The 20,013-nt window shown below is 38.2% G+C and overlaps 1 protein-coding gene across 5 annotated transcripts in view; it reads right to left on the reverse strand.

Annotated features, from left to right (window-relative positions):
- Positions 1–20,013, reverse strand: part of RBMS1 (RNA binding motif single stranded interacting protein 1) — a 151,166-nt gene that overhangs the window by 62,282 nt on the left and 68,871 nt on the right. For all 5 annotated transcript variants that reach the window (XM_039328452.1, XM_039328451.1, XM_039328450.1 and 2 more), the window contains exon 2: positions 18,662–18,837. In XM_039328452.1, coding sequence (XP_039184386.1) covers positions 18,662–18,837 — 176 coding nt within the window. The remainder of the gene's footprint in view (positions 1–18,661; positions 18,838–20,013) is intronic.

Genomic DNA, 20,013 nt, shown 5'->3' on the forward strand with positions numbered 1-20,013 from the left:
GCACTGAGTGACAGAGCATCAGACAAATCTAGGCAAAGGGACCCCTGTCTATGGCTTCTATCTGCTGAATTCCAAATTACAAGCCTGCTATTTTGGGGAAAGGGCAACAATTTTCATAGTAGGGGAGTTATCCATCTATCATGTGGTTGTGGGACAAATCATCACTCCATCTTGCTCAATCTCAGCAGATTTTCTTCCACTCAGACCCTTACAGCCTCCCGACACTGAGTCAAGTTCTCCATAACATTCTCTTTGCAGTCCCAAATGTGATGCCTAGGAACAGGTGCAGGTGAAGTGTGATGTGCAGGAACAGGTGTAACAAATTGCCCATCCTCTTACGCAACAGTCAGCTTAGCACCTGGTATCATATCACCTTTGCTGGTCACTATCACAATTTGCCTCTCATCCTCATATTCCTTCAAATGGCCCAATCTTTGCCAATTTGCTCAAATCTTGAGATCTACCACTTGCCCTCCACTTATCCCTTCAATTAAATTAATATATACCTCCAGCTAATCTTGGTTGCTTTGCCAGCCAACAAAATATATTAATAGTCCCTAAGCAGAATCCATCTATCCGAATTCCCTACAATCCAAAAAGCCCCAAGCCCTCTTTGTTTTTCCCTTCACAAAGATCAACTTTCACTCTCACTTCAGAATGGATTGGAGCTCTCACAATCTCTCCAATAGCAAAGTGGCTCCCAACCTAAAACCCCATACCCCAAGAACGCTTCTGATATATTCTCACATCCCTTACAAAAGATCGAAATAACAGCAACAAATTATGCATATACACTATAATTTTGAAAATCCAAGTTTTCACACCCCTTGGAATATTGTCTCGCGCCCTCAGGGGGTGCAAGCACCCCAGGTTGGGAACCCCTGCAATAGCACTTAGATTTATATACCACTTCGTACAGTTTTGCAGCCCTCTCTAAGTGGTTTACAGAGTCAACATATTGCCCCCCACAATCTGGGATCCTCATTTTATTGACCTTGGAAGGATGAAAGAATGAATCAAGCTTGAGCTGGTCAGGATCCAACTCCTGGCAGTGGGCAGTGAGTTAGCCTGCAATACTGCATTCTAACTACTGTACCGCCATGGTTCTTCAATCATGTTCCACCTCACACTCTTTCTCTTTTTTGCTTCATGTAGCTTAATTTATTTTATCAGCCACTCAACTCCACTCTTCTCTGCAGTCACAGTTTACCCAACTTCCTTTCAAAGTTGGCCTCCATCATATCTATATCTGGATATCACAGTCAAATTCCAATGGCTACAATGGAACAATTTATTTTCATTGAATTAAAGGTTTAATTATTAATTTTTATATCTCTTAAAAACTATTAAGTTTATATGTTCAACTATATCCTTCCAATAGAAGACAATATACCGTGTTTCCCTGAAAATAAGGTCAGCACTGCAATGAATTCAGCTGAATGCCATTTTCACTTCATTTTCGGTTGCCACAGTGTTGGGAAGGGGGATGTGTGCTTTTAAGTTTAGACAAAACAATTAATTCTCCTGTGGGAACCAAGGTCATTGCTGCCTGAGTTTTGGCAGGCTGAAGCTTCCGTTAGAAAGCCCACCAAAGTAGTTTATTGGGGAATGTGATTTATGACATATAATAATAATAATAATAATAATAATAGGAAGAAGAAGAAGAAGAAGAAGAAGAAGAAGAAGAAGAAGAAGAAGAAGAAGAAGAAGAAGAAGAAGAAGAAGAAGAAGAAGAAGAAGAAGAAGAAGAAGAAGAAGAAGTTGGAAGGTACCTTGGAGGTCATCTAGTCCAACCCCCTCCTCAGGGGAAGCCCTATACCATTTCAGACAAATGGCTGTCCAGTCTCTTCTTAAAAACTTCCAGTGTTGGAGCATTCACCACTTCTAGAGGCAGGTTGTTCAACTGGTTAATTGTTCTAACTGTCAGGAAGTTTCTCCTTAGTTCTAGGTTGCTTCTCTCTTTGGTTAGTTTCCACCCGTTGCTTCTTGTCCTGCCTTCAGGTGCTTTGGAAAATAGCTTGACTCCCTCTTCTTTGTGGCAACCCCTGAGATATTGGAACACTGCTATCATGTCCCCCCTCGTCTTTCTCTTCATTAAACTAGACATACCCAATTCCAGCAGCCTTTCCTTATATGCTTTAGTGTCCAGTCCTCTAATCATCTTTGTTGCTCTTCTCTGTACTCATTTCTAGAGTCTCAACATCTTCTTTACATTGTGATGACCAAAACTGGATACAGTATTCCAAGTGTGGCCTTACCAAGGCATTGTAAAGTGGTATTAATACTTCACATGATCTTAATTCTATCCCTCTGTTAATGCAGCCAAGCACTGTGTTGGACTTTTTGGCAGCTGCAGCACATTGCTGGCTCATATTTAAGTGATTGTCCACTAGGACTCCGAGGTCCCTCTCACAGTTATTACTATTGAGCAAGGTACCCTCCTATACTATACCTGTACATTTGGTTTTCTTGCCTAAATGTAAAACCTTACTTTTTTCACCACTGAATTTCATTTTGTTAGATAGCGCCCAGTGTTCAATTCTGTCCAGATCCTCCTGTATCTTAAGCCTGTCTTCTGGAGTGTTGGCTATTCCTGCCAGCTTGGTGTCGTCTGCAAATTTGATGATTTCCCTATCTATCCCCTCGTCCAAATCGTTGATGAAGATGTTGAAGAGCACTGGGCCCAGAACAGAGCCCTGGGGCACTCCACTACAGACTTCCCTTCATGTAGATAAGGTTCCATTGAGGACCACACGCTGAGTACGGACGGTCAGCCAGCTACGGATCCATCTGGTGGTGATGCTGTGTAACCCACATTTTTCCATCTTATCAAGTAGTAGGTTGTGTTCTACTTTATCAAATGCCTTACTGAAGTCCAAGTAAATTATATCCACAGCATTCCTCTGATCCACTAATTTTGTCACTTGGTCAAAGAATGCAATAAGATTTGTCTGGCATGACTTCCGGTTCCAGTACGCAGCGACGCCGGTCATGTCTGAAGACTCGTTTCCACACCGGCCGGGTTTTCTTTGCTGGTAGACCCCTTAGTGGAGCAACCACTGAGGAGGCTTGCTGGTGACTGTGGAAGGGTGGCAGCTTCTCTCGTGGCTCCAGCTATCTCCTTAGGGCCGACGGAGCAAAGATCGTCCTGCAAGATGACTGATTACCCTGCTGCACCAGCCAAAAGTCACAATTACATCTAAGCATAATAGACCCACCGCGGATGATCTGGGTGAGATCCCTTCTGCTCCTCTCTTCACCCTAGTCTGTTTTTTTTTTTTTTTGGCCTGTTAAAGCTTTGTTGGTATTATTTTTCTGTCTTGAAAAAGCAGCTTTTGTATGCGTGGGAAGAAAGGCGCTGAACAAAAGGATAGAACAAAAAAAATTTAAAGACTACACTTTATTCTCATTTACTTTGGGGTACAGAAAAAAATCTTTTCTAAGAGCTGTACTATTATTTTATACTGGAAGATTATTTAATTTTTCCACTTTTTCCTTTAAAAGATAGAAAAATGGGGGAAAATGGTGTCTGGAAAAGATTTTTTTTAATCTACTGAGGACATCTAGTGGCGAAAATTTAACATTGCAACTGCTGATTATTGTTCGGAGATGAGATGGACTTGACCTTCAAACTACTCTTGAAGAGAAAAGATAAACTGATGCAGCTGTGGGACTTGTGGGGGTGGATACTGCTTAACTTGTATTAATTACAGCCTCCACTAAAAGAAAAAAGGGATTCTTTTCAATTACTATTAAAATGGAGAAACCTTATTCACAATTAAACTGTAAACTTATATTGGAAAAGATTTATGAGGCTACTGAAGAAATATGTGCTATGATGAAAGAGATTACTACAGAATTAAGAGCCAGAAACTCTACCCCAAACCTTCAAACTGACTTTCAGACTACGTCTGACCATTCTACAAACCAAAATATACTAGAAGAGGAATCAATTGAGATTAAAGAGGAATTTATTTTACTTTACAAGCATTTCATCTATATCTTCGAGGATCAAAAAAAATCAAAGATTGAGATTTGAACCTTTAAAGCAACAAGGCTTTAAGGATAAGAGAAATAGACGTCCAATGCAGAGGTCAGGATGCTTTTTACTGTCTCAAATGATATTACAAGCAACAAAGAGAGATCTATCGGCTGAAAGGGAAGCTTTGTTATGGAAACCTGCCTGGCACAAAAAGAAGGCCAGAATAAGACTGAAAAGAGAAATTTAAAATTATATGTAATGGATCAAAGGCACTGTAGAATTATGGATTGATTTAAGGATTAAGATTTAGAGTTAGAAATAAGAGAAAAATGGGTGATTATTAGAATATGTATATTAAATAGACTAAGAATGTATTTTTTGGAATAATAGGTTTATTTGTATGAAAACTATTATGTAATGGAATGAAGAAAATTGAAGAGGTGTTTTAGATCTGGATTGACTTAATAATTAATTGAATGTAAATTTAGTAAGATTATGTTTTTGTTTGATAATATGGATGTTATTAGGTATGATAATTAACTGGATGAAATTTGAATCTCATCCAATGGACTGAAATGATTTAAGGTTTGATATTATCTTGTTATCTTAAAGAGATTGATTGATGGATGGATTAAACATGTATAGGGTAGACTAATATTTTATTTTAATTAGGAGATATTAGTGGAAGAAGAAATAAACAAGACTTGTGATAAAATTAAGGAACTAGAATATACCTGGAAGGGATATCTGAATTGATAATGTGTTTATTTAAAGTTAAATTTGATTATGGTAATCGTAAATTTATAAAGCTCCAAAACAGATTTAGGATTAATAGAAATTTAAATTAGAAATGGATTACCTTAATATATTAAGCTATTTGAGGGAAATAGAGAGGGAATATTTGATGTATTGATTTGAGTTATTCATATATGGTTTTATTTCTGGATGTTTGATTACCCCAGCACCACAGTGTGTCTTGAGCACTTTGTTCTAAGAATTAAAAAAAAACAATAAAATTTGTTTAAAAAAAAAAAAAAGATTTGCCTGGCATGATCTGTTTTTGACAAACCCATGTTGGCTTTTAGTAATGACTTTGTTTGCCTCTGGATGTTCACTGATTCGTTGTTTGATTATCTTTTCCAGAATCTTCCCCGGTATTGAGGTCAGGCTGATAGGTCTGTAATTTCCTGGGTCCATTTTTTTTTCCTTTTTTGAAGATGGGAACTACATCACTCTTTTCCAGTTCTCTGGTAGTTCCCCTGTGCTCCAGGATCTTTGAAAAATATAGTTCAGTGGTTCTGAGATCACATCTGCCAGTTCCTTAAGAACCTTGGGGTGTAATCCATCTGGTCCTGGTGATTTGAACTCGTCTAGGCTGGACAGCCCCTTTATGGATTACTGCCTTGTCGTGGCGAAGGGGCTTGCGTAACTCAATGAAGCTATAAGCTATGCCGTGCAGGGCCACCCAAGACGGACAGGTTATAGCAGAGAGTTCTGACAAAATGTGATCCACTGGAGAAGGAAATGGCAAACCACTCCAGTATCTTTGCCATGAAAACCCCATGGACAGTACTAAAAGGAAAAAAGATATGACGCTGGAAGATGAGCCCCTCAGGTCGGAAGGTGTCCAATATGCTACTGGGAAGAGCAGAGGGCTAGTACTAGTAGCGCCAGAAAGAATGAAGCGACTGGGCCAAAGCCGAAAGGACGCTCAGCTGTGGATATATCTGGTGGTGAAAGGAAAGTCCGATGCTGTAAAGATTTTTTCTCCATAGGAACCTGGAATGTAAGATCCATGAATCAAGGCAAGCTAGACGTAGTCAAAAAAGAGATGACAAGACTGAACATCGACATCTTAGGAATCAGCGAACTAAAATGGACAGGAATGGGTGAATTTAACTCAGATGACCATCAGGTATACTACTGTGGGCAAGAATCCCTCAGAAGAAATGGAGTAGCCTTCATAGTCAATAAAAGAATAGGAAAAGCAATACTGGGATACAATCCTCAAAATGACAGAATGATCTCTATTCGAATCCAAGGCAAACCATTCAATATCACAGTAGTCCAAATCTATGCCCCAACCACTGGTGCTGAAGAGGATGAAATTGACCGGTTCTATGAAGCCCTACATTATAGAATTAACACCAAAAAATGATGTCCTTATCATCATGGGGGATTGGAATAAGGTAGGAAGCCAAAAGATAACCGGAATAACAGGCAAGTTTGGCCTTGGAGTACAAAATGAAGCAGGGCACAGGCTAATAGAATTTTGTCAAGAGAATACGATGGTCATAACAAACACTCTTTTCCAAAAACCCAAGAGACGGCTCTACACATGGACATCACCAGACGGTCAACATAGAAATCAGATTGACTATGTGCTCTGCAGCCAAAGATGGAGAAGCTCTATACAGTCAGTAAAAACAAGACCAGGAGCTGACTGTGGCTCAGATCATGAGCTTCTCGTTGCAAAATTTAGGCTTAAATTGAAAAAAGTAGGGAAAAGCACTAGGCCACTCAGGTATGAACTAAATCATATTCCTGATGAATATACAGTAGAGGTGACAAATAGATTTAAGGAACTGGATCTGATAGACAGAGTGCCTGAAGAACTATGGATGGAAGTTCGCAACATTGTACAAGAGGTAGCAACTAAAACCATCCCAAAGAAAAAGAAATGCAAGAAAGCAAAATGGCTGTCTGAGGAAGCTTTGCAAATAGCTGAGGAAAGAAGGGAAGCAAAGGCAAAGGAGAAAGAGAAAGATACACCCAATTGAATGCAGAATTCCAGAGAGTAGCTAGAAGAGATAAGAATGCCTTCTTAAATGAACAGTGCAAAGAAATAGAAGAAAACAACAGAATAGGGAGGACCAGAGATCTCTTCAAGAAAATTGGAGATATGAAGGGAACGTTTCATGCAAAGATGGGCATGATAAAGGACCAAAATGGCAGAGACCTAACAGAGGCAGAAGAGATTAAGAAGAGATGGCAAAACTACACAGAAGAACTATACAAGAATGAGCTTAACATCCCAGATAACCACAATGAGATGGTCATTGACCTCGAACCAGACATCCTAGAATGTGAAGTGAAATGGGCCTTAGAAAATCTGAGCAACAACAAAGCTAGTGGAGGTGACAGTATTCCAGCTGAGCTATTCAAAATCTTAAAAGACGATGCAGTAAAAGTGCTACACTCAATTTGCCAGCAAATTTGGAAAACTCAACAGTGGCCACAGGATTGGAAAAGGTCAGTTTACATTCCAATTCCAAAGAAAGGCAATGCCAAAGAATGTTCAAACTATCGCACCATTGCACTCATTTCACATGCTAGTAAAGTTATGCTTAAAATCCTACAAGCTAGACTCCAGCAGTATGTGGATCGAGAACTACCAGAAGTACAGGCAGGATTTCGAAGAGGCAGAGGAACTAGAGATCAAATTGCCAACATACGCTGGATCATGGAGAAAGCTAGGGAGTTCCAGAAAAACATCTACTTCTGCTTCATTGACTATGCAAAAGCCTTTGATTGTGTGGATCACAACAAATTGTGGCAAGTCCTTAAAGAGATGGGAGTACCAGACCATCTCATTTGTCTCTTGAGAAACCTATATGCGGGTCAGAAGCAACAGTGAGAATGATTGGTTCAAAATTGGAAAAGGAGTCCGGCAAGGCTGTATACTGATTTAACTTATATGCAGAGCACATCATGAGAAAGGCAGGGCTAGATGAATCAAAAGTTGGAATTAAGATTGCCGGGAGAAATATCAACAACCTAAGATATGCAGATGATACCACTCTAATGGCAGAAAGTGAAGAGGAACTAAAGAGCCTCTTGATGCGGGTGAAGAAGGAGAGTGCAAAAGTTGGCTTGAAACTCAACATTAAGAAAACCAAAATCATGGCATCCGGCCCTCTCAATTCCTGGCAAATAGATGGGGAAGAAATGGAGGTAGTGACAGATTTTATTTTTCTGGGCTCCAAGATCACCTCAGATGGGGACTGCAGCCAAGAAATTAAAAGACGCTTGCTCCTGGGGAGGAAAGCTATGGCAAATCTAGACAGCATTCTAAAAAGCAGAGACATCACCCTGCCAACAAAAGTGCGTATAGTCCAGGCCATGGTTTTCCCAGTTGCAATGTATGGCTGTGAAAGTTGGACCATAAGAAAGGCTGAGCGCAAAAGAATTGAGGCCTTTGAACTATGGTGCTGGAGAAGACTCCTGCGAGTCCCTTGGACTGCAAGGCGTTCAAACCGGTCAGTCCTAGAAGAGATCAACCCCGACTGCTCTTTAGAAGGCCAGATCCTGAAGTTGAAACTCAAGTACTTTGGCCACCTAATGAGAAGGAAGGATTCACTAGAGAAGAGCCTAATGCTGGGAAAGATTGAGGGCAATAGAAGAAGGGGACGACAGAGAATGAGATGGCTGGATGGAGTCACTGAAGCAGTAGGTGTGAATTTAAATGGACTCCAGAAGATGGTAGAGGACAGGAAGACCTGGAGGAACGTTGTCTATGGGGTCGCGATGGGTCGGACACGACTTCGCAATTAACAACAACAAGGCTGGACAGGGGCTCACTTACCGTTTTCTTGCCTATCTTAACTTGCATTTCTATTCTGTTTTTTATGGCTATCTTGCCTATTTTAACTTGCATTTCTATTCTGTTTTTTATTTTTGGTAGGTTGGTCTGTTTTTTCCCTTTGTGTAAAGACAGATGCAAAAACCGAGTTAAATAGTTCTTCTTTCTCCCTGTTGCTTGTCACCTTCTTGCCGCTTTCCCCCACTAATGGACCAATCATTTCCTTCACTTTTTTCTTGTTTTTTACATGTTGAAAGAAGCTTTTTTTGTTATTTTTGACTTTGGTCGCAAGCCTTAGTTCATTTTGAGCCTCAGCTTTCCTCACTTCATCTTTGCAGGCTTGGGCTATTTGCTGATATTCTGACTTAGTTATGTGCCCCTCTTTCCACTTTCTATACTTGTCCTTTTTATCTTTCAATTTATCAGAGAGTTCTTTATGCAGCCATGCTGGTTTCTTTTGAGAGCTGTTATTTTTCCTCTTTTTGGTATTGTGCTGGACTGGGCTTTTGTTATCTCACTTCCAAAATTTCCCAAGCTTTTTGAGGTGGGGTGGAAAATCCAACTTTCTAACATTGTAACCTTTGGGAGGGAATTTCAATCTTGGTTTCACTTTTGATCGTGCTGATACTTTGTAGCCAATAAATATGTTCTTTAAGGAAACCTCTTGTCTTGGAGTTCTGTTTTTACTGATCTCATCTATCAGAACTATGACATTAGGGCTTATTTTGGGGGTAGGACTTATATTAGGCCCACCCTCAAAAATCAAGCTAGGGCTTATTTTCGGGATAAGTTTTACTTTCGGGAAAACATGATATGTAGCCCAGTTACATTCTTTTCACTTCTGCCATTTACTGCTTGACAATAAAGAAAGGCATCAGCACTATAAAATCAGTGCTAATACTTAACACAAGGAAAAATACCCTAAATTAACCTAGATGTAAAACAAATAACATGTGGCAGACTATACTAAATATTAGTATAAACAATACAGGTAGTCCTTGATATATGACAATTGGGACCAGAATTTTGATAGTAATTTGATGTGGTTGTAAAGCAATAATGACATGGCCAGACCTGATTTTACAAACATTTTTACCACAACTGTTAAGTGAATCGCTGTGGTTGGTTAAGCAAATCACAGGGTCATTCAGTCAAAGTGTCTCCCCCAACTGATTCTACTCATCAGAGGTATGTTGGGAAGGTTGCAAATCATAATTGCAAGATGCTGCAACTATTGGTTGCCAAACGCCAGGATTGCAATCACATGATCCACAGGGTGGTGTAATGGTCTCGGATGGATCATAAGTCACTTTTTCTGAGGCTGTCGTAACTTCAAACCGTCATTAAACAAATGGCCATAAGTCAAGAACCATCTGTAAAAGAGTACTGTACTTACAAACAATGGTTAAAGAAATATCCTACTAATTCATGTTGAAAATGAAACAAACTACCAAGGCGCCGTCATTTTGTTTTTTTCTTTTAATCTTTGTTATTGGTTTCAGAGATCTAGAAAGGTTCCCCCTACCCACCCTCCAACAACCCATCTTTTCCATTCACCCTGATAGGGACCACAAGATTGCATTCTAAAGTTTAAATGTTTTCCATTCCATGGTCACACTATGAACACTACCCTATAATTAGAGACACTTTATTTTTTAATGGTGCTCTTTTGTTGTATCATAAAATTTGCTCTTGTGTTTCTTACAGAATTTGAAATGACATGCAAGAAAGATTATGTCTATTTCCATGTGACATACATTTCTACTTAGTTTCTGTTAGTGCTTCTCTGACTAGAAATCAATGGTGTGAGATGGAATTTCATGCTAAGTACAAAATAAAATTTTAGAAATACGGTGCATTGATGTTAGCTATTGTAACTAAATTTATGAAATATACCACTATTATTGGGGAATTGTCAGGCGCAAAGAATCACATTAAGTTCTAGTTAAGCTAATTTATGGCTCATGCCTATACATAAGAGTCTAACATTCAGCACTAAATTGCTGCTAGTTAAAAGTTGGTGGAATTAATTCAAGAGGAGATGAAGTTGGATCACTTATGGCAGTGGCCCCCAACCATTTGGGCACCAGCAACCAGTTCCATAGAGAGAGGTTTTTCCATGGAATGGAAGGTTTTGTGTGCTACCCGCATCCTGCGGATGGGGCTTTGATGTTTGTGCGGCCCAGTCCCGATCCACGGACCAGGGGTTGGGAACCCCTGACTTATGGGAATGACTCCAAGCTGATTCCTCTCTTGACCCCACCCCCAGGCTCTGCTCTCCTTCTACAGGATTTGGATTTTCTTTTCATATCTACAAACGCCAATTAAGGAACTCTCCAGGATAAGCATGTGCAAAACACTGAAAATACAAAATGTTTGGAGTTCAACTATTATGAAAACATTTAACTACAATACTGAGTTATTTGAGCTGGGAAAACTTCCAGAATGGCTGGAATGACCCATTTCAAAATTTGAAACAATTGTTTCAACTTCAAAACAGAGTATTCTGAGAAGATCTGATGTGAATGGGAATGTAGGAGGAGAGAGCAAAAGAAATGCCAGGTATATGAGCAGATGTCAACTGGTATTTGATGTTGCCCAGTATCAGTAAATTGAAGGGATGACATACAAATGTGAAGTAATCAAATATATGAAAGCATATACTACCATACATTTAGTACTTTAAGCTATTTCAAGTACAGTTAAAAAAAACTTATGTACATGAAATGCTGTAAAATGTGTTTGATCATTAACATTTCTCCTTTTCTATTTTTTAAAAACTAAGTCATTTGGCCAATAGAGAATATTTTCAGATATTTATAATACATACAAAGTATTTGCAATACAGGAAGCATAAATGAATTGCATACTTTTAAACATTACTAATGTACAGAAATTAGACTATTTTAATTTCATTTAATAATTTCAAATTTTCAAATCCCTCGTCTACATTTGAAATCGTTTCTCTAGGATAAGAAGGCTATGGGATCACTAAAAACATTGGATTATATGTTTACATTTTTTATTATGAAAATATATGGGTGGCAGAAATAAAAAAAATAATGTTAACTATTAAATGTTTTCTTCTCTTTACAAAATTATGGTAATAAAAGCACATACGAGAATGAAATGGGAATGAAAATCAAAGCATTTACAATATAGAAAGCAAGGATTGAAATATTAAGTAATAGTAGTAAAGTTGGAAGGGACCTTGGAGGTCATCTAGTCCAACCCCCTGCTCAGGCAGGAAACCCTACACCATTTCGGACAAATGGCTGTCCAGTCTCTTCTTAAAAACTTCCAGTGTTGGAGCATTTACTGCTTCTGGAGGCAGGCTGTTCCACTGATTAACTGTTCTCACTGTCAGGAAGTTTCTCCTTAGTTCTAGGTTGCTTCTCTCCTTGATTAGTTTCCACCCGTTGCTTCTTGTCCTGCCTTCAGGTGCTTTGGAAAATAGCTTCATTCCCTCTTCTTTGTGGCAGCCCCTGAGATATTGGAACACTGCTATCATGTCCCCCCTTGTCCTCCTCTTCGTTAAACTAGACATACCCAATTCTAGCAACTGTTCCTTATATGTTTTAGCCTCCAGTGATATACAGAAAAAAAGCCTGTGTGATACAGCAGGAGAAATTAATGTCAATCCAAAATAAGAAAACAATACTATTGTGAACATAGAGAAATAAAAGGCTGGACACACCTAAACAGATATTTGATCCTTGTCATGTAGGATTAAAAAAAATAAAAAAAAACAAATCGGCAGCCACGGGCAGAAGAACAAGAATCTTTGCATTTGAGTAATGTATTCATCTTCTATAGTCGCACTGCCAAACTCTCACTAAAGTAAGACTGCAAGCAACTGCTACAAACATACAACTAGCTAAGTAGAAGAAGGAACTTGAGGCTCCCACTCCCTTTTCTCCAAATAGGGATCCATCAGTTTCAGACTGTTTCCTTTGGTTCTCCCACTGGAGGGAAAATTATAGTAAATCTCACCTAGGGGACTCTGTTGGTTCTGTCTTATAACACATTAATCGATGCAAATGCACCCATATGCTTAACGATGGGGGCTCACTTACTATGAATCTGGGAAGATGCCAAAGTAATTTCAGTTGAAAGAACAGTTAAGATGCTCTGCTGTATTCTATTGACCAATATAATTATTTGTAATTATTCAGCCAAGACTTCAAAGTAAGCACATTGGTGTACATTGCATCACTGAATAATGTTCTATTTAAAATCATGAATCGAGATCAAAACTGATTCCAGACAAAATGGAAATATTTAAACCATAAAAGGAAAGTATTTCTTGGCTAATTAAATTTACTTATTTTTCTTCCTCTGACAGGAAAGCAGATAATGGCTTTTTCGTTTTTTATGGCTACTACTACCACCATTGTTGCAATATTGAAGGCATTTAGATGTTTTCAATCTAAAAGATAAATACAAACACAGTAGTAAATTTCAGGAAGTCTTTGAAATTCTGCTTCATCATTTCAGTGGTGTGTTTGCTTGCATTCAACATTAAGCCTTTTTTTTTTTTAAGAATTCTGATTTTTGTATGTATCTGTTCAATCGGGCAAACTGTTCAATCCCTCTTTCTCAATTCCTCAGCTCTTCTCCTTGATTCCTCCCCTGCCAGAGGATGTAACTAACAATCATTAGTGGCTGCTCTGTTTCTCTTTGCAAACTTGATTATTATTCTCTAAATAAAACAGATTCAGAAGCCAAGAATGAATATGTTTTAAAATCCAAGTACTTAGGAAAAGAACAAGTAACATTCCGTACTACACATATTGTAATAAGCCAATGATGAATGGAACCTTACAAGATTGTTGGCTTTACCCACTCACACAAAGAATCAAGCAACATACAGCAGCCTGATGCTTAAAAGTTATAAGCAAATATGGCTATTGGTTCAGAAATGGATACTGTACACCAAAAGATCATCATATCATGCAACAGGCTTTCCACATAATTTCCTGTTATTCAAGGACTAAATGAAATGGAATGAGTTGAAATAATGTGTGTATACATTATAATAAAACTTTGATCTTTAAAGGATAGTTGGAGAAGTGATGGCCATTAAACTTCATCAATGCATAATTTGTATAAATTCACATAACTGGTTTAGTTTGCAGTGAAATACCAATTTAATGGACAAACCCTTGATTTGGTAAACATTATTAAATAGGAGTGGGGTCCAAAAGGGAAAAAAAATCTATAGTATCTAGAATCTGTGAAGCTGCAGTCCATTAAACCAAGAATTTACTGTATACAATACAATCGAACATGCACACTACTCAATTTTATTCTTTGATCTTTCTACGAAAATAATTAAACTATCAGCAGCCAAGTAGAATATTTAAATATACAAAAGCTATTTAGATTTTGTAATACTGAATGATCATTAAGATGGAAAGTTCCTCAAAGATAATCTAGCCTACCCCTGCAGGAAATCCACTACTATACAGAGAATAATCAAATTTCAAGCAATGCGTTAAGAAAATATCTACAAGTTTATTGGGGGTGGGTGGGTGGAGGGGCCTGTTGAGTGATTCAGGTTCAGAGGATATCCCTCTGGGAACTCTGGATTTCAGTTAGTAATTTGTAAGAATTTAAAATAATTTAGCCAATTAAATCCAATTAGTTTAATTTACCTAACTCTCAGCTACTGGAAAATAATCCACCAATGGGAGAAAACTATACCTGCCTAGGAGCCAAAGTTGAACGACTGATTCCTGGGCAAGATCAGTCAAGACTGGGATCTCGTGGTCCAGGACAGGCATGGCAACTTTGGCTGACTGATCTGATTGGGCAGGAATACAGTCTCAACCCATTGGTGGATTATCCATCTCCAGTGCTGGAGAATTTGTATTTTAGATTATGTGTGGCCAAGAACATAACATCTATCAGCAAACTGGCCTCAAGAAGAGATAGCTAATGTAAAGAAATTGCTGAGTATGTTAAATGAATGTCTCCATGCTCTGAATACCATTTTCCCCTCTAATCTGAATCACTCCACAGTCTATTATCTATACCTCAGCTTTCAAGTTTAGAAAAGACACTTAGCCTATGCAGATCCACTAATCTATTAAGACAATCTTTTTCCAACTACTGTCCAATGGGAAAGGATCTTGCACCAGTGGTTTTACTTAAGCAGTGGTAAACTTTTCTGAAATAAAATTAAAATGCTTAAATGTAATACTTGATAGGACCATGCATACTCAAAAATACCATTTTTTCCTTGTAACTAAAAATATGTTGCTGCAGCTATAGTCTATATATACTATATACAGCATAATGCAATATGCCAGAGGTCCCCAACCTTTTGGGCAGCAGGGACCGGTTCCATGGAGAGAAGTTTTTACCCAGACTGGAGAGTGCATGGTTTCATGAGCTGCCTACAATCCATGGATGGGGCTTTGCTTGTTTGTGTGGATCGGTTGCTGGCATGCCGCGGCCTGGAACCAGTCCACGGACCAGAGGGTTGGGGACCCCTGCAATATGCTTTGTAACATAACTGTAATGGCAATCTTGCTTAAGTGCTGAATAATTTATTTAAAATTTTATTTAAAATTTAACTTCTACTTTTCTAACGAATGAATTGCCTATGTTTAAAAAAGACTCTATGATTGCTAACAAAGGCCACAAATCATGTAGAATGTATAGAATTCTTGATGCATTCGAAGAAAAATGACATGATAGAATGTACATTTTCATCAGACTGAGGGTTACAGTATTATAGACTTTTCACACTTTTCTTAAATTCAAATACCATTAACCCAACCTTTCCATTAGTCCTTTCACTTTGAACAAACTCAGTGGACTACAGCGGTAATAATTTATCAGCACAAAGCAGCCACGTAAGCCACTTAAATATCTCCATGGTACTAATAAGAGTAATATTTTAATAAAGGGAGGATTTAAGAGGAGTATTCAATGTTTTAGACTATTTTCTAAAGTGCCAGAAATAATTTAAAAAATCTTTTACCTTGGAGCATCTCATATCAACAAACTTTCCTTTCCCTCAGATATAAGTAAATTACACAGGAGAAAAGACTACAGAAGGTTTTTTTTGTGTGTGGTTCCACCAGCCTCAAATGCTTACAGAATAATTTGGCTTTGCCCTAGTCTATAACATCTATACATATGGCTTAAGGTACAAAATAAAAGACTGCCACAAAAGTACTGTTTATATAGTTCCTAAGCCTAATTGTATATCCTATTCTAATAGAATTTTGCAGTTTTTTTTAAAAGGACTTGATTGTATGAAAGAATATGAAAAGAAATACAATTAATTTAGTACTGAATTTCCAAATCATACTGCAGGCCTAACATTTTCCTCTAAAAAAGGAGGAGAAAGAATTGGATGTCCGAATGCAGAACTAAACAAATGCCTTCATTTTTCAACATATGGCAACTTGCTCTAAATTATTTTAGAATCTTTCTAATAGTCTCAGAAAACATCTGCTCTCCCCGGTGACTACCAAAGTCTCTTCCAATCTGGCAGAAAAAATGCAAGTGGAAGACTAGCTACAGAGGTCAGGTGGATGCAGGTAGGAAATGGAAAAAATCCAAAGACAAAACAAGCTGGCAACAAGAAACATTTTCCCATCAAAAATATGCTTCCACATTAATCTGTTTAAACAAATGCATAAAGCCGTACCTTAAAAACCTAGACTGTCATCGCAGTGCTACAAATACAACAGTAAGATGCAAAACTTCTGCAAAAACTCTCTCAAAGGCCAAAAGTTATCTATTTTTTTTTTAAAAAAAGCTTGGTTTATCTTGGTATTAGCTCTAACCAAGAATAAAACAATGACTAGAAATAAGTGGATACCGAAGCGCAAGAGTTGTATAAATATACAAAGAACGCCTTCTACAACCTACTTCCATTCAATTATGAATGGATTAGCCATCTATTATGGTGGCCATAGAATTCAAGAACACTTTTTTCTTTTGCTCTTTTTAACAGGATGGTAAAGTACTTTCTAGCTTAATGGATACTTGTGACATTAGTTTCATAGTATAACAACTTGTATCGTACGGGGATCAAACTGTGTGACCTAAAAACATTTTGTGTTTCCCAGATAATCATCAAAACAGATTGTATTCAGACACCGTGCAAGGAAAGAAAAATCTATGACTCTATATGTAGCGAAAAATATGGAATAGGAATGGGGCAAAAGTCAATATAGGCCTTAAAATGCAGTTTATGAAAGCAAAGACGTATTTAGAAATATGGGCAATTATACAATATTATGCAGTTCTAAAAACAAGGTTAAGAGCAGTTGAAAGGATCATTTAATGTAGTCTTATCTTTTAAGGTTAGGGTTCTTACATTCTGCTGAACACAGCACTTAGTTTGCTGGACTTGATGTATTCCACGGCACCTACTAATTACAAATTCCACCAAGAATTTTCTGCTGCCGTTATTAATGCAGAACCATTAATATGCCCAGGAAAGCAGAACAGAAACATAAACTACCTATACATTTTATTTAAAATGTGATAAAATTGGACCTCTCTATCCCAACTTGATAAAAGGATACAGTTTATTTATGGTACAAATAAAGCACTATTAATAAGAAATAGAATTCTAAAGAGAAAAGTTAAGCAAGAACTACTGGAACTGGTCAGCTTAGTAAAGACCAAGAATCGTTTGCTTTGCAGAGTAAGTTTCACAATATTGTGTTTCCATTGATCAAAGTCTAGAAGAACAATACAAAGATCTTCCTCAAACGAGTTTATTATCAGTCTACATAATATCCAACTTGTTAATGAAGCCAACTGATTTTATAATGAAAAGTTAAAAACAGTCACCAAGATTCATGGAAAAAAGAACTTGCAGAGTTACATGAAATGTGGCTTTGCAATAACTTTAAATTTCTGGTTTTTCAAGCCCCTTCATTTGCAGAAGAATAGTGGATTCGTTTACAGCATGCTACAATACCTTGAGTGAACAGTCTTTTTGTAAATGGAATACATCTACTATATACAAATGCACTTTGAGGTCTTAACCGTACAACCCAAAATAAGCAGCAGAGATATTAGCTTAAGGTAAAGGTAGACTTTTACTCCTAGTGATGTCATCTATACATCCATGTAGTTTTCTTTGGACTGAGAACATCCTTCTGCAATGTTTTTTTCAACTGCCCAGTCTAACATGCAACCATGGTGTTTATTTATTTACTGTAGATTAAATGCTGCTCCTATTAGGAGACTCCGAGCAGCTTACCATGCATTTACAGTAATAAAATCACAAACCATTAGACCTAGCGAACACCCATGGCATACTCTTCTGACCTCAGGAACAGGTGTCTACATCTTCGGGAGTACTTTAACATTCAATCTCTTTCCCTTCTGAAGAACACTTTTTCTTCTGTCTGCAGGAGAGTTATTCTAAAGAAGATATTCCCTGGAGGTCTCCTGGCCAAGTACAAACCATGGCAGACCCTGCTGAGCCTAGACAAAGTTGGCCAGATGCTGTCACCTTCTAAGACAATGTTGGCTTAGTTTTATTCAAATAGTTGATGCAAAACCAACATTTCTCTTAAGTTATGTATATTGGTATCAGGCTAATAAGGCCTTCCAGATGAAGACTTCATCAGACCGATAACTCATAAGGGTCTACTGTTCATATGTACCAATGATCTGGCTCTGAAATTAGAAAAAGAATCTACAACATTTAATAAAACCAATAAAGATAATTTTTGATCCCCATCAAATTATTTATGGGCCATGAATAAAATGGTTACTTTAAGGGTCAGGATCAGAATTCACTGCCACTGCCACAAAGTCACCATAAATTTCTAAGTACTGATAAGAACTTAGAAGTACTTACTACTAATAAGTTTATTAATTCTCCATTCAAATTATATGAAGAATGATCAAAGTCAATGCAAAATTATTCGACTTACTCTATTTTGTAGAACTATGCTCTCAACTCAGTTCTGATACATTTCTGTGCTAATTTTGTTGTAATTCTATGGGTCTTGGTGGCAAACCCAGAAAAAAAAGAGACTTTTTTGTTAAGTCAATCTCATTTAAATCTTTGGCCACCCATTTCTTAATTTATTATCAAGAAGCATACTTACGGTTGGCATAGCTTTACTAAATCCTGGTCAGTGGTATTTGGAGGCAGCCCTCTGATATACAGGTTTGTTTTACTTAATTGATCCCATCCTGAGTTGCTGCTGCTGCTGCTGTTGTTATTGCTGCTGGTGATACTGGGGCTAGGAGGAGCCATTGGATGGGCAGGCACAATGGGCTGCTGCAAAATGAAAGGAAGAATGTTTCAGAAGGGACAATAAGGAGAGTGGTTTGAAGACATACTAAGAAAACCTTGAAGCCTCTTAAAAGAACATAGACATTCTCAGAACCCTGAATTTCATGGAGCCGTGGCTCTACATTCCAAATATTCTTGATTTCCAAGTATTTACAGGTTTTGCAGTATAACTACAAGTCCATCTCACGAGGGACTTCATCATTCCAAATCCTGGCACGGAGTACTCAGTATTTTCTCTAACTTTTAATATAGCACAAACAAAATATATTTCTAAGGAGTTTAACTGAGTTTTAACCCTCTGGAAGTGAAATCTCAAAAATAAACTTTATGCATATCCTATAGCAGTGGTGGCGAACCTATCGCATGTGTGCCAGAGAGGGCACTCAGAGCCCTCTCTGTGGGAACGCACACCGTTGCCCCAGCCCCGCCTCCCCCCCACCCCCTCCTTACCAGAAGCACCCCGAGAGGAGAGTCACCCCCAGGTGTGGCCTGCACAAAGCAGCGCAGCCAATGACATGGCAGCCGGCCAGCGGGGACAAGACTCTATCCTCGCGCCCCATCATGTGCAGATGATGCTGTGGGGTGTGGGCGTGGCCACCTGGGTGATCTGCGGCGGGCCGTGGAGGCGGTGGGTGGCCCTGCGGGCAGGCAGGGGGCAGAGCAGGGGTAGGGGGCAGGGTGGGGGCGGGTTTTGGGCACTCAGTCTCTAAAAGGTTCACCATCACTGTCCTATAGCAATGTTACTGTTCTTTCTCTGCAGCATAAAGAGAACTTCAACCATTCTGCATTGCTCATAAATTACACTATGCAATACTCTTCTAGTGTTAAAATCAGAAAATAAACAGGTGAAAAATACAGACAAGTTGTAATTAGTACTTCCACAAAAAAATATTTTCTTAGTACTTCCAGAAGCTGGCTTGGCTATTAAAAGAAAGTGAGCTGAGAAACCTTTCATTACATTTGAAACAGAGCTATTGACCTTGATGTTTTCACAGTCTATCTTATGCTAACTTAAGAAATTCATCTATCTTGTTTATAAGAGACCCTTTGAAAAGACTGAGAGGAAGTTCTTCTGGTCATACACAAATACAATACTCTCTACTATTAATTAAAGCAGACAGATTCTTTCTCAGGCTTCATCATGGGTTAAAAAAAAAATAT

Source organism: Crotalus tigris, unplaced genomic scaffold (genome assembly GCF_016545835.1).
Source record: "Crotalus tigris isolate CLP2741 ecotype Arizona unplaced genomic scaffold, ASM1654583v1 scf7180000024376.1991246, whole genome shotgun sequence".
In the NCBI taxonomy this organism is placed as follows: domain Eukaryota; kingdom Metazoa; phylum Chordata; class Lepidosauria; order Squamata; family Viperidae; genus Crotalus; species Crotalus tigris.